The 15,715-nt window shown below is 39.6% G+C and overlaps 1 protein-coding gene across 2 annotated transcripts in view; it reads left to right on the top strand.

The window, feature by feature from the left end:
* Positions 1-620: 620 nt before the first annotated feature.
* LOC126162284 (uncharacterized) overlaps positions 621-15,715 on the top strand; it is a 158,677-nt gene continuing 143,582 nt past the window's right edge. The window contains exons 1-3 of one of the 2 annotated variants that reach the window (XM_049918698.1): positions 621-665; positions 3,189-3,413; positions 3,989-4,457. In XM_049918698.1, the coding sequence (XP_049774655.1) occupies positions 638-665; positions 3,189-3,413; positions 3,989-4,050 (315 nt within the window). In that variant the 5' untranslated portion in view covers positions 621-637 and the 3' untranslated portion in view covers positions 4,051-4,457. Of the gene's footprint in view, positions 666-3,188; positions 3,414-3,988; positions 4,458-15,715 lie in introns of those variants that run through there. The other variant, XM_049918697.1, reaches the window with a different exon arrangement.

Here is a 15,715-nt window from a genome sequence, read left to right as displayed (position 1 = left end):
CTGCCCACAAGACGTGTCTGACATATCAGCTCAGCTGTGTTGATGATCTGTGGCAGTTAACTTACGTGGAAACACGTCTTTCTGTTTTCTCGGTTTTACTACAATGACACTTAATGAGAAAGAAGTGCCTGATACACGGTTTCTTCCAATGACATCGAATGAAATTAGGAAATTTGTGGTAACGTCTTATGGAACCAAACTACTGAGGTCGTCAGGTCCTTAAGCCTACACACTACTTAAACTAACTTACTCGATGGACAACACACACCCATGCCCGAGGGAGGACTCGAACCTCAGACGGGGGAAGCCGCAGGGACCGTGACAAGGCTACCCAGGCAGCGCGGCTACCCAGCGCGGCTACATCGAATGAGAAGGAAGTGAACGGTGCAGTATGATAATCCATCTTTTAGACAACGGTTGTTGAAATAGCGTTGGTAATAAACAAGACAGAGCGAACGATAATGCGGCTTACCAAAAACAAGGAAAGTCAATCTGCTGCTTGTTGCTGCAACCACAGTTCGCGGAACGGAAAATCAGAAAGGAACGGTACGATAACATTCGATGATGCCATTGAGTGTTTGAACATATATAAATGAAAATGTAAGACCGACAGCAGTAGTATTTCTTATCGAGTACAATGAAGGCTGCTCTGTTCTTTGTTGCTGGTAAGTATTGGCAGAACATATAAATTTTCTTTCACGATACACATTTTTTTGTTACTTTCTTTTAAACATGATTTCTGTGATAGCAATTCGCGTGAAAATCTATTTATACACTCGGCGAAGAATTGGTCACTGCCACAATTTTGAGAGATGTTTGTATGGAAGGAAACAAGAAAAAAATTCCTGTGCACATGGACTATGAAATGCAGACCTTAATAGGCATGAGCACTTGTTCATCTTGACTACTTTGAAACACATCAAGTCTACGTAAGTTGTTTGCTATCTCGAATCATCCACAGAATGCAATAAAACAATGAGTAATCAAATGGGATCACTTTATTTTGTTGTTGTGTAGCAGTATGTACTCCTCATATTGTCCCTGGACTAGAACACGCTTTTTGGGACACGTGTACGTATTCTTCCATAGTACATGGAAACAAGGAATTCAAATCCGAATACCAATGTTTGCTGATAGGACGTAGTGAGTTATTACCTGATCGTTAACACACGAGTGTTTACTGAGTGCAACAATGATATAAATGTAAAAGAATGGGAATAAATAAAGTTTTGCTGTAGTTACCGTAACTGGGTATGCCAATGTCGTCTGCACGAATTTAGATTGCTGAGTAGAAAGGTCGTCAGCTCCAAAAAGTGGCAAAAGTTAAATTTGATAAATAGCTAATCACGAAAATATCGGGCAAGAAAGGTAAGGGGCAAATAAATGAAGTGAACTCGCGCGAGCTTAGATGCCGAAACACGTGTAACATGAACATTGAGGACGTAAATCTGGCATGCAGTAATGTTAGTTATAATTCTGCAACGACCAGCAAGCTCCATAGAAGCTATGCTGTATTACGTAATTCATGATAATGCTGTCTGTTTGAAAATATGTTAAATCGTGGCCAAAACAGAGTACAATTCTTTACCGGTTACTTGGTAAATGATGCCATAGAAAACGTTATTTATGGCAACTGTTATTTGCTAATGCTAATGCTACGTACTCGTATGCAATAAAGTCATTTACAGAACACAACATAAAATCGTAAACTTTCTTTGACTGTCAGTTAGCCAGCATACTTTTGTCAATAAAATATGAATTGAATTTGAATCACTTCCAGTTTGATCTGATTGTCAGATAGTTTGATCGAACTTGGTCTGTAAAGTTTGCTTTGGAGAATGTCCCAAAAAGTTACTATTACGCTGGCATGCCTGTTACGGAGCTATAAAAATACTGGCTATATCTTACCTTGCGATGCGTTGCTTCTGATACGATGTAATGCTTATTACGAAATTCATTATTGGCGGTAGGCTGCTCTTGATTAGTCAGCAGCTTGAATAAAATTTATGCGCACAGCAGTCTTCATTAATTCCAACATCTTCTTGCGATCATGTTGTGTGTCCATACACGTCCTGACTTAATTATATTTTGCCTTCCCACATACATATTATAACACCATTTCGATAACAATCTCCATTTGGCATTTGCGGGCCGACACACATGTCTCTATCACACCACAGACGTGTTAGTTCAACATAATTTCTTTGACTCTGGCATCTTATTTACTGCAACGATCTATGTAATTATTTCTTATTTATTCTTCCAGCATACATTATATTTCGATGAAATTTAATTAATGACAAAATTCATAAGTAGATGTAGTCACGAGAAATGGTTATAAACTCATGAAAGGAAGTAGCTGAAAAATACGTGAGACATCGGGTGTTACATGTGACCTGCATTTGTGAGTCGTCGCTAAAGGTCATGCTCAATATGGTGTTTGCTATTGGTCTTTGTAATAAGAGGCTCCCATTATTCTTGCAAATGCAGAGAAAAGACTACAATGTAAATGGTTTTCACAAGCTGTTCACAATACACACTGGTTCAGTTAGAATTAATGTATGTGCTGCACTTACCCAAAACTATGAATACGGTTTACAGTTTCCCAAACTGCTCATAGCTCTTACGGAAAGCGTTTTGAGCCCATTTGTACTAGACATTTCTAATGGTTTGATCTAAACCACCTCTCAAAGTAAGCAGTACTGCTTCTTTTTTACCGATATACTGTGATCAGTAGTGGGCATGTGACACTTCCTCGTCGTACCCTTGACATTATCTTTCCCAGTATCCATTTTGTTCCGTTAAGAGCAACATGTTGAGTTATATCAGGGTTAGGTAGCGAAAACAATCTCGTGTTGTGGCACAAAACATCTTTTAAAATTCTACACAAATGTCACAAATATGCCGTAATCTACTGCTACAGCTTTCCTAATAACAGTTACTTTGGATATATGTACAACTTAGAGTCTACCAGACAACAGAGTACCATTACCAACCAGAGGAGACAGATTTGCATATGGCAGAATTGTGGCACTAGTCATTTGAGTTGCACCTTATCTCCGTATTTTCAGGCTAGCACATGGCAGTCACATTACCAGACAATAGTATCAGAGTGCTAGATGGTAAAGTTGCACCAACAGCTAGTAGACAATATTGCAATCTGTAATAATGTTCATTGTTTTCTACAGCACTGGTCGCAGTTGCGGTGGTCCAAGGACAACCAGATGAGTCGACCACTGCCGCCATCCAGGGTGAGGAACAGCCGTCCGCCACCATCCCGGCTGTGAGAACATTGGTGGCGGCGTCGTACGCGGAAGAAGACGACGATACCATTTGTGTCCAGGCAGACAACAAATTCTACTTGTATGCCAATTCACAGAAGCTGTATTCTTGCTACCACCTACTACCGAAGGGTAAGTTACTTTCAATAGCACGATTTTGTATCCATTGTTGACAAGATAACCACAAACTGTTGACTATAAAATTTTTGAAGGGTTCCAAAGTGAATTTGAGAATTTGAGTTAAATGAAACCATCAAGGGAAAGTGTTTATCCTTACGTTACACTTTAACGGCAAATTGTTACCTCTCTGTGAACAATGCAAGTTATTTGTTAGACTCTTAAATGTGTTCCATTTTTTATCTTTCTACGATGCAGAATCTGAGTTGTATTATCTGAATTATGTTGTATAACGCGACATGAAGTTCTCCATGGGCTTTGGTTTCAACATTTAGCAAAGAGATATTGTAATAGGTAACAGATATTCGTGCTGTGGGGTTTATTTTGACAGTAATTGTGTTGCCTGTTTGGTACATAGAGGTCTTCCACAAACTCACTGTTATGGCACCATAAGAGAGCGAAAAATGAAATTCATGCCATGTAAATAGTTGATGACTTATCATTGTGTTATCAGTAGTAAATGTAAAATAGTATATATTTCTATTCATAGTTTCTAACTCTATTAAATATATTCCTTCTATTTATTGTAGTTTATGTGGTGAAACCAAAGAGTCTGTGTAAACCAGTACTGTCAGACTGTCCCAAGAACTAGGAGTATTGCAAGTGTGTCGGCTCATCCTGGAGGAGCTGACTCGTCTGGGATTAAGTGAAGACGAGATGGCTGTGCTGTTGACTGAAGACATCAACAATTTTCACGGAAAGCAGCAAATTTCAAGAGTGCAGAAATTACCTCTTTCACTAGCAACAAAAACCGTTGGAATCAACTTATCTTCTTTTATGGTTGTTTCTGATTGCTTCACGGTATGCAATAAATCAGCTTCACAATCAGGCTAGAAACTGAGTTGGAAGATTATTGTTTAAAACATGGCTTTGCCTGTTTTTTATCTTTCTGTTGGCCTTGTAATAGTTTTATTCTGACACAATAAAACTGTTCTTTCATGTCGTCAACTGTTATAATACAGTTGTAGAATACATTTCCTAACCTGTAGCTTTACATAAATAGTGGCAAAGTATAACTGCGTATTAATTATACACAATACATTACATCCATTCATGCTATCCATGGACCATCCAAATGCCCTGTTCCTGCCTTCACACGTTAAGTGGAACGATGACACCGATGGACACTGCAGTGACTTATGACTGCCACAGTGGCTTCGCCTTGCCTATCCTGGGTAACACATGAAATAGTTGAAAGCCAGAATAAATGGTGTCTTCTCTGGCCGGCCATCCGACTGCCCCTGCTCCTCACCGATGGCCAGACCTGCACTCTGGGCAACGCCATCGCCGTGCCACTGGAACGCCGCCATCTTCATCGTTACAGAACCCCTGGTTGCCACCCGTGATAACAACGCGGCCACATCCTGCCATCTGAAGTCGCCTCGCAAACTAAAGGCATATACACCTGCAGTTGCGATGCCGTAATATTTCTAGGGGACGCCGCACCGTGCCAGAAAATGAAGCGCATACAGAAGAATGTCTGCGGTCTATGAATTAGTAAAAATCTAACAAAGAGTCGTCGTATCTTCACCAGGACCCGCCCCTACTGTTGTCAACATCCCCCACCCTTGGCAGGGAACGCGGTCCAGTTAGCATTTCTCTCTTTACATTTCACATATGTTTAAGTACTACATTTAAATGACAGTTTATGAAATTAACGAAAACTTAAATGCAGTTGTATTTATGACGGATGTCTGTAAACTCTTCAGCTGTTATATAATTAAATGACATTGGACAAATACGGAAGCAATCACAGCTGCACCACAATCTTCTGTTGGCTGTCTGCTGCAAGGCATTTTATGACAACTGTAACAGTATATGAAGAAATTGTAAGTAGTTTCAGTGACACATAACTGAAAGCTGACAAAAATTAAGTAGACCTTAAATACAGGCTTAGAATATAGAAATATACATCTAACAATCCATGACTATAAGGAGATACTGAGTGGTTAAACACATGCTCAGGTAGCTATCAACCAAGTCGGCAGTAATGTTATTGGAGATAAAAACTGAAAAAAAATCACACAGACTACTAGCGGTTTTGATATAGTCGGTATATCAAGCAGACAAGAAACCCATGCAAAGTAGACAGAATGCTACGGCTTTAGTGAATGTGGCGATATAAATGAAAAACAAAAAAATGAATTTACGAAATTCATCCCGACTACTGCGGAACATTTCAGAATGGTAACCGTTCCCTAGATGGAGAATAAATTTCAGCTACGAGGGCTTGCTGAAGAGTAATTCCTCAGAATTTGTTATTCTATTGTTTACATCGCCTGAAGAAATACATATCACGGATATCATTTAGTCGAGTTTTCCGCTTCGCTCATTTAAACTTCCGGTAAAAGACATCGAAATGTAATGTGTAACATGGCGTTGTCTGACGTAACCTCGTCGGTGCCTCAGAAAAATCGAATTCCAAGTATTCGTCCACACGCAGAGCAACCTCTCCTTCACCAAGACAGTGCCAGACCAGACAAGAGCGTAGCGACGTCTGCAACAAGCCGACGCCTCGGTTTCATCGTCATCGATAATTGTACATTCAGTTGCGACTTTGTCCACATCATGTCTTCATCTGCTTCCAGAGCCGAAGGAACACCTTTGTGGTCTTCAATTTGATAGCAATGAAGTGGTGTAGGCATGGTTGTAGTAACGTCGACAGTGTCAGACATCCTACAGTGACAGTATCAACATACTGGTTTCTCGTTGCGAGAACTGTGTTCCCCTTCATGGCGACTATGTTGAGAAGTAAACGTGGATGTATGAAGAATAAAGATGTGGAATGTTATAAAGTCTGTTTTCATTAGAAAGCTTAAGTGTTTTCACATGAAAAATTCGGAGCCATTATTTTTCAACAAGCCCTCCTACTAACACTTGAACTGATTAATGAAAAGACATGTAAGTAAAGTTATTGTGCTGTCTTTCTGCCTAACTAACGATATTCATCAACTTTTTGTGTTCGAACTGACAATATGACATTTTATTGAACAAGAAAAACAAGGTCCATATGGCTGCTGTTACTCCTGCTGGACACTTAACTATATTGAAGGTAGGTTTTGAATGATACATACTGTGTCAGAACTGATGCTCAGACATAAAGAATTCACAAGAATGACGGTGTTCATGCTTATTTCTTTTTGTCATTCAGGTTCGTCAGAAGCAACTACAGCTGAACATAAACTCCAACAGTCAGTAGGATCAACGAGCTGTGGAAACTGGTTTAATGAACCTGAAAGGCAACGCTCTTTAATAACTTATTTTAAATACACAAAAATTAATTCAAACGAGCTCTCTTACATCGAAAATGTCTATATTGTAGAGGATTTAACTACAGATAAATGGAACTATCGGTACGTCAGTCTAGCAGGGAAAGAGCAAATAGTTAATGATCAAACTCATTAATACGATACAGAATGAAGAACAATACGCATAACAATTTTTGCATTTGACAGCCAGTGGAAGACATGCAAACTGGTTCAGTAACTAATGCAGGGATGATGTTGAAATGCTCGTCCAGCCAGCGAATTCACGTTTTTATAGTTTCTCTGCAGTGGCTATTTTGACAACGCAGCGTTCAGTTGCATTTCTTTATACCATAGGCTGAGGTGATACTCCGTTTTTAATCAGCAAACCATTGACGTGACGTTTCTTCCTTTTATGTCAATGACGAAGGCCCTAGTAGGTTGTAACTGCGTTTCAAATATCTGTGGTTAGTGCACGATCATCGAAAGCTTTTTTCATCCATCTCATAAAAATTTCCTGGGTGAAAGCTTCAATTACAAATAGCATTTTTTCTTGTTTACTTTTTTGGGAGGGGGTGCAGTCTCCATAACTGATTATATGAATAAGGCTTAAAAAGTGGCTGGATCTTTTCCAGTTATTTACATAGCGTGCTGAAAACATAAGCGACCAATGGCTAATCGTTAAAAGAGCTTTTGCACAATTCCTACTTGCCTGCTTCTTCATGGTTCGTCGCGATGGCAAACATGCACAAACCAAACTTGTCCAATGACCCTACTATCCGTATATTGGTAGCTATCTGGATCAAATACACAGGGGTGTAGGAAAATTATTTTCTAATTCAGTGAAACTATCTGAGGCTTTAGTTGAATCTAAATGGTAGAAATATTATTCATAAGACGAAGGAAATACATGATCCGTATCCACCATGATTTGAACTTTGTTCTATCGAAAAAAATCAGATTTGCTTGCAGTAACGCATCTCACGTTCAAGTTTCTGTCTAAATTGTGATTAGCGAATATCCAAGCGTTTTGAGTATCTTTCGATACAGTAGGAGTAAAACTTCTCAACATAATTTACTACGTCTGACTTCACTGCGTTCAGTAATGCCATTAGCAGTTTAAACGATTTTTGCGAAACCAACCTGTTCCAACTATGGCCCATTACACGCATGTCACTTGCAAGCTCAACAGAATGCTCTTGGCTGTGGTGCATGACTGCTGTGGATGAAGCTCTTTCTTTATCTTATTTCTCAGCTCGCCTGCTGTACTTCATGCTACCACGGGAAACAGAATAATAACAATGAAAAAAAAACCGTAGACATATGCCAGAGCGACTTAAAAAAGTGGTAGTGGTTACAAATGACTGGGTAGAAGTAGTATAGCTTGCCGGATACAACGAAAGTCGTACTACTAGTTGTTACTGGTATGTATAGTCGGAATATATGGGACAATTTTTTTTTAACCACAAGGAATTTTCTTTTAGTGTCTTCTTAGTTACACTGCTTTTCAAACAGTCATAAACATGAAATGACTGTTTCTACATTGGACGTAAAACTTTAAGATGCCACAGTCAGTGAAGCGGTAGTTAGAACCTAATGACAAAACAGATCACTGGGAGCGTACTATGTGAGTTATGCTCCTTACTTGTGCCCAAAGAAACAGTGCTAACGAACAGAGCCCACCCGATTATCCCTGATTTAGCGCACGCCTGCTGTCTATGCCAGTAGTTTCAGAACACGATAAAAAGTGTGGTTGTGGTAGACTCCACCGATAAGCATCAGAGACGATGAAGCTATGGAGACATCGAAACACTCGAAAGACTGAGGTGTGAATGCAAAATTCATAAACCACCTACTAGACAATGTGAAGAACCCTCTCATAGCGTTTTTTGAGTGTTCAGCTGTCTATGTTAACCAATAATATGAACAACGTCAGATCCATATAAACAAGAACTGGCTTTGTGCAGTTGGTGGCATCTCGGCTTAATTATAAGTACCTGAAGGGAAACGGAATGGTAAAAAATCTGTTGTATCATATTATAGCGTCTAGCCTCAGGCATCTTAGTCTTTTATTCGTACCGTAATATCTATATATGAAATGGAATGCGCATGTGAGGTCTGTCGTAAAAAATACGAACGGATGTCTTTGATTTCCTGGCAATCTATACCGAGGATATGCAGATACGCAGGACGCATGAGGAACTCAGTGGTATATTCGTAAACTACTGTTGGTTAACTGATAGCGATGTCCGGATACTGCTCCATATAATTGTCTTAAGCAGAACATGGTGTACTTGGCAGTCGCCAGCCGTTGTGGCCGAGCGGTTCTAGGCGCTTTAGTCCGGAACAGCGCGACCGCTACGGTCGCAGATTCGAATCCTACCTCGGGCATGGATGTGTGTGATGTCCTTAGGTTAGTTAGGTTTAAGTAGTTCTAAGTTCTAGGGGACTGATGACCTCAGATGTTAAGTCCCATAGTGCTCAGAGCCATTTGAACCATTTGAACTTGGCAGTCGGCAAGCCTATGTGATAGTATGGTTTCTAACTACTCCACGTAACCGATTTATAATTTTTTGTACTAATACCTAACGTAGACAATGAAGTATGTCCGGCCCCCATCATATAAGCTGTGTAGGAGCCATAACGCCGAGATAAAACAGACGATGTCTACAAGGGAACATTCTCATTTCTCCCTAGCTTGCAATAGGAAACCACAGACACGATAACAGTAAAAACTATCCCTTTTCATGTATAGTACAGCGGTTAACGAAACACACATATTTTTGTGGTCATCAGCCTTAGAACCGGTTTAGTGCATACCTTCTATAGCCCATGCCAAAATCTTCATTCAGGAGTACTACTTGCACACAAAGTTCTCAATTAGATATTGTGTATTTTACAATTTCTGTCTTCCCCTAAAGTTTTTACCCTCTGCATTTAGATCTGTGGAATTTATTTACTGATGTAATAGCAGATCTCGTATCGTCCATCATGTCAGCGTTCTCCATACATTCCTTTCCTTGTCGATTCTGCAGAGAACATCCTCAATCGTTATCTTACCAGCCCACCTAATTTTCTATATGCTTCTACAGCACCAGGTCTCAAATGATTCTTTTTCGGTTCCCTCATCTTCCATGATGCTGTTATCCAGATATACATTCTTTAAAAATTTTTCTCCAAGTAATTCCACTGTATCGTACTGGTAGACTTCTTTTGACAAGGAATGTCCTCCTCACCTGTAGTATTCAATTTTATGTCCTCCTTGCTTTCTCTGTCGTTTGTTATATCCTTCCACATAGCAGACTTCATTCAGGTTGTTTACATTGTAGTCTGCAATTTTGATGTGAAGATTGTCGTCGCAAATCTCATTTCTCCCACTCCTCATTACTTTAGTCTTTCGTCGGTTTACTCTCAATCCATATTCTACACGCAATACACTGTGCATTCCATTCAACTGATTTTGTAAATCTCTTGCTCTTTCACTCGTGATAGCAATGAAATTAGTGAATATTACCATTGATATCCTTTTATCTTAAATTTCAATCCCACTTCTGTTTCCGTCATTGCATCTTTGATGTATAGATTGAACAGTAGGAGAGAAAGGTAGTATCCTTGTAATCCGGATTTCCAAATAGCTTACTCCTGTTTCTCTGAGAATTTCAAACCTGTTGCACCATTTTACATTGTTGAAAGTTTTCCCTACTCTCATAGATCCTATGAAGGAGTCTTTATTTTTCTACTGTCTCAATTCTATTATTAAGCGCAAAATTAGAAATGCATCTCTGGTGCCACTACTTTTCTTAGCCCGCATCTCGTGGTCGTGCGGTAGCGTTCTCGCTTCCCACGCCCGGGTTCCCGGGTTCGATTCCCGGCGGGGTCAGGGATTTTTTCTGCCTCGTGATGGCTGGGTGTTGTGTGCTGTCCTTAGGTTAGTTAGGTTTAAGTAGTTTTAAGTTCTAGGGGACTTATGACCACAGCAGTTGAGTCCCATAGTGCTCAGAGCCTACTTTTCCTACACCCAAACTGGTTGTTGTCTAACAGTATCTCAATTTTTATCTCCGTTCTTTAGTTCATTAGTCTAGCAAGTAACTTTGTCTTGGACTCCCATGTCGACTACCATGTCTTCTTTTATCACATCAGACAATCCCTCCTCGAATTACTGCCATAACCTATTTCATAAGATGAGGGTGTGCTTGGCGAACATTGTACACATGTGTAGAATACCGTTTTATGTTATTCAGGTGAACAAGTGTGAACAGAAACACTTTTTAATTTTAGTTTCACTGAACAAAGATAAAATAAACTTACATGAGATAAATCACTGTTAAGCATAACGACACTAAAAGGGACTATCATTGTATAATTGTGTTGCTGCGTACATGTATTAACCCACTTTAATGATCCACTCTGAACATTAAACAATGCTATTGCATCAGATCTCAGCCAAACACTTAATAAGTTACTATCTCATAGAAAACTGTCTCATTATGGTATTGTGATGTTAGCTCTGTATCTGTCACATTTCCTTGCAAGGACCGTAATTTTTTCCTCGCCTAGCTCACTGTTATTTTATATTAATACTCCTCACTTGGATGTAGGACAACATAGTTTATCACTGTCACGTGAAGCAATAATGGAGGAAAAGGTATGGGTTCGCAATTGTAAAACAACAATGGAACAGTATACTGCAATGTTATTTGTGCTTGGCTCACTTTATACATAGGCGCGTCCGCTCGACGGATAAATGTAGTCTTTCCACCTACCCGCTCTTCTCTCTGTGTTTAAGGATAGGATTTCCGTTGCAAGTTAGTGTTACCGCTCGTGTCTTTAATTACAACAAGGGGTGTTATGACTTTTATGGATGTGATAGCTGTCCTTCTGACGACAGTTTCTTTTTCGAGTTTTTCACGTTTTACCTGCAGCCATTATTCCTCAGGTGTCCTGCACTTGCCATTTCCTTCATTGCTAAGTCAGTAATTTTGCTACAGTCTGGCCATTCCCAGATCATTTTTGTACTTTGTTGTTCCGTTGATCAGTTGAAGTATTTTTTTCTCTTACCTAAGGTATCTTTACAGTTCCCTTATTTGTATCTATGGTTATGCTACTTCCGTGTTTGCCAGTCTTAGAGCTATACATTGCTCACTTACTACAGTAGCTACTATCGTATATGTTGTCACAGTATCTACAGTGTTGTAATTCCCAAACGCACACCATTCTTCACTACATCGGTAGCCCACTTCTTTCAACCTCGATTTCTGCGACCAATACGCTTAAAGTACAATCCGCTATCCGCCATTATTAAATTACGGTCTGAATGTATATCTGCTCCTGTGTAAACTCGAATCTAATATCTGATTTCTGGAGCTGCTCACCGTACCATGAGTAATTCTACTAGAGCCAGTCCCCTTCTGATTCATGAACAGGATATTAGCTATTACAATCTGATATAGATCGCAGTCGTCAGACAGGCTTTCATTTCACACGTTCCTACTACCACATCCATATTCTCCTTTAACTCTTTCTTGTCTTTCCTTCCCTACTACAGCAATCCTGCCCTCCATGACTATTACATTTTAGTCTCTCTTTACATACTGGATTACCTGTTCAGAATCCTCATATACTTTCTCTGTCTCTCCTTCTTCTCCTTGCGATGTCGTCATATATAACTGAAATATTTTTGTTGGCACTGAATTACTATTGATTCTGGTGAGAACAGTCCTTTCTGTTCATGATGAAGCCTATTACCTTGGAAACATTTTCTGCTGCCGCTGAAATGACACTATTCTCATGTTTGCAATTCACTTCGCTTATCCTCATTGTAACTTGAATGAAGCTTCCTATTCCCCTTGTTCAAACTTCTGACATTCTACGATCCGACTCATAAGCGACTGCTTTAGAATATCTTGCCGATGGAGAAATTATCATGACACTTTTTGAATTAAGGGCAATATGTTTTGTGGACATACATAACATAGTGTTTTCAAAAAATGGCTCTGAGCACTATGGGACTTAACTTCTAAGGTCATCAGTCCCCTAGAACTTAGAACTTAAACCTAACTAAACTAAGGACATCACACACAACCATGCCCGAGGCAGGATTCGAACCTGCGACCGTAGCGGCCGCGCGGTTCCAGACTGTAGCGCCTTTAACCGCTTGGCCACCACGGCCGGCATAGTGTTTTCTATTGGCTTCTTCATCCTCATACCGTTGTTCATTAGTGATTCTTCAGCTTTTTAGGGAGAGTTTCCACCCAAAAGACAAGAGGTTGCCCAGATCTTAGTTTTCTCCTTTGCCAACTTTTGATAATGCTTTTGGCAAAACGGGGCTGACTTTTATACTGGAAATCTGTGGCCTTCTGTGCTGATGATTTTCGTCAAAATTTTACTCACTGACTGGTTTCGAAACCAAAACCAAAGATACTTAAATTTATGGCTAAAATCTCTACTCCTAGACCTCAGTGTTGTAAACCGATGGGAGACATATTTTAAAAAGAAAGTCTCATTAACTCACAGGAAAAGGAGTTTCATTCTATGCTATGTAGTGTGCGTAGTTTATAAGATATACAACACACTGTGGAGCAGAGTTGATTTAGAACAAATATCACGCGACGTCAAAGTGTGTCAGAGGGTTCTCCAGTAGTGAAAAACGCAAACCTTTTGAACACCAGGTCAGAAGCAAAGTACTGCAGTTATTTTCATTCATTGTGGAAAATACAGTCTGGGCAAAAGGTTCATGGGCTAGGTCTTGTTTGAATATCTCATATGAGAGATACGTCGATGACTTAAGTTTCCTTTTCTAAAACCCACGAATTTGTGTGCTAGCACGGCATCAATGAATCATTAATTAAACATGACCTGATACAAGAGGGAGTCACTTTGCGCAACACATTTATAATGGTCACAATAACGAATTAATTGATATGCACAGAACTGACAAGTTGCAATAATCATCTGAATTTACTTGAAGTACGTGTAGGTAACTGCAGCTGTAGCTCGGCTTTGTGTACGAGGCAGGTTATCATAGCTCACAATACAAGACGTTATGTATTCACACTTTATATGAAAATATCAACCCTGCTTCACCGCCATTTACAACAACTGACTTATGTTGTGTCCTGGCGTACGGAGAAGAGCGGAGATGTTTGCTTACTGTACGAGTAGCTTATTGTGGATCGTAGAAAGAACTCAGCGACATGAACATCGTTTCTGAATCAATGTGGAATGAATTGCTACCGCTATCAAAGATGAGCTCGCTGTAAAATCGTTAACACTGGAACATAACAGCAAGGAAATTCTAATGATTTGAAAATATTTTATCATATAACGTTATAGTCGTACTGAAAACGTAATTGTGCCACAGTGACTCATTGAATTGGCATGTGATGTACACAAACGCACAAATATTCCAATGGATAAATGACAGACTGATTCTGTACCGTGCACTGTAGACGACTGAATTCACAAAGCCATGAGCGTAACATTTCAGGAAGAAGTTCTCAGAGTGTCTTGAAATTCACGACTACAAGCCTTGAAGTACAAAACATGACAATAGACTCTCGTAGTCCTTGCAACGTTTCCGAATGTTGAGAAGACCCTGATATCAATTATACTCGATGTATAATTGGCATCTTATCACAACATAACGTCGCCGACCTACTTTACGAAGCAGACCCACAAGACTAACTGTCCACGAAAGAACACTGTCTCACTCAGACAAGTCGTCCGCTAATTGGGAACGGTGAAAGTATGTGTGTCGTCTACAACATCGAATATTATTATGGATCTATGTAGGTAGCAATCTGGAGACAGGATGAAACAGAATTTGTAATACGTCTTTGGAATGAATATATACTGTATCTAAAATGTGTGAAATCAGATCTGCCACTTGATGTCATTTCTTACTATATAACTCTACTTCTTTTGTCCATTCATTTGCTAGCGTACTTCGCTCTGTCTGTATTGGCACAAAGAGAGGAATATTTTCTTACTGTAACAGAGCATCCACATATACTCTTAAAATAGCACGTAGCCTATATTACAGCACTAGAACTGTCCTGATATTTATTGGTTTCCATGCAAGTTACTGCAAATACGATGGATAGTTCCAAATTCTCTGTTACAATGTCGAAAATTGGAAATTTGCGGTAAGGTCTTATGGGACCAAACTGCTGAGGTCATCGGTCCCTAAGCCTAACACTACTTAATCTAACTTAAACTAACTTACGCTATGGGCAACACACACACCCATGCCTGAGGGAGGACTCGAACCTCCGACGGGTGGGTCCGCACGCACCGTGACAAGGCGCCCAAGACCGCGCGACAACCGCAAGCGGCAAAAAGATCAAAAGTCATTCTGCGAATTCGAACTTGGTGTTCGTCCTTTGCTAAATTTATAGATTGTAGTGATTTCTTTCTTCCTTGCTGCCAGAGGGTTGTATCATTTCTGCAACTTGAGTTATACTGTGAAACAGTAATGTTATCTGATTTATTACCTATTTACTTTGCAGTGTAGTGCATAACCCTGCATTCCGTACAGATTGAAGCAACCAGTTTGGTGAGGTAACGATCGCACGCAATAAGCGCTCTATCGTCTTCTGAACTCAACATTATTAAGTTGAAACTGAAACTGCAATCTACATTTTTAAGCGAAGTCTAGTTATTATTACAAAATCTATCAGTTTACTTTGGCCGTTAACACCAAGACAACATGTTGTCATCAAACTCTCTTCATTTCAACGACGACTTCTTGGCCTGCTCCTAATTGTTCATGAAAACGAAATCAAACTCGCAATATCTTACAGGATCTCTTAGACAGTAAGAAAAAAGTGAAAGAATCAACATCTTCTTTCTAACTTTTATGATTACATGTTCTCTTCTCTTATTGGCAGTGTGATGTATATTTTTCTTAATAATATTTTACTCTAATGAACAATCTTAAAATAAGAAAACCCATGCGGGGGAAGTGAGGTGATACATTACACTGTCGACCGTCTTATAGCACAGTTTATAAAT

This window comes from Schistocerca cancellata, chromosome 2 (assembly GCF_023864275.1).
Source record: "Schistocerca cancellata isolate TAMUIC-IGC-003103 chromosome 2, iqSchCanc2.1, whole genome shotgun sequence".
NCBI lineage: Eukaryota > Metazoa > Arthropoda > Insecta > Orthoptera > Acrididae > Schistocerca > Schistocerca cancellata.
This window is presented reverse-complemented; position numbering and strand designations above follow the sequence as displayed.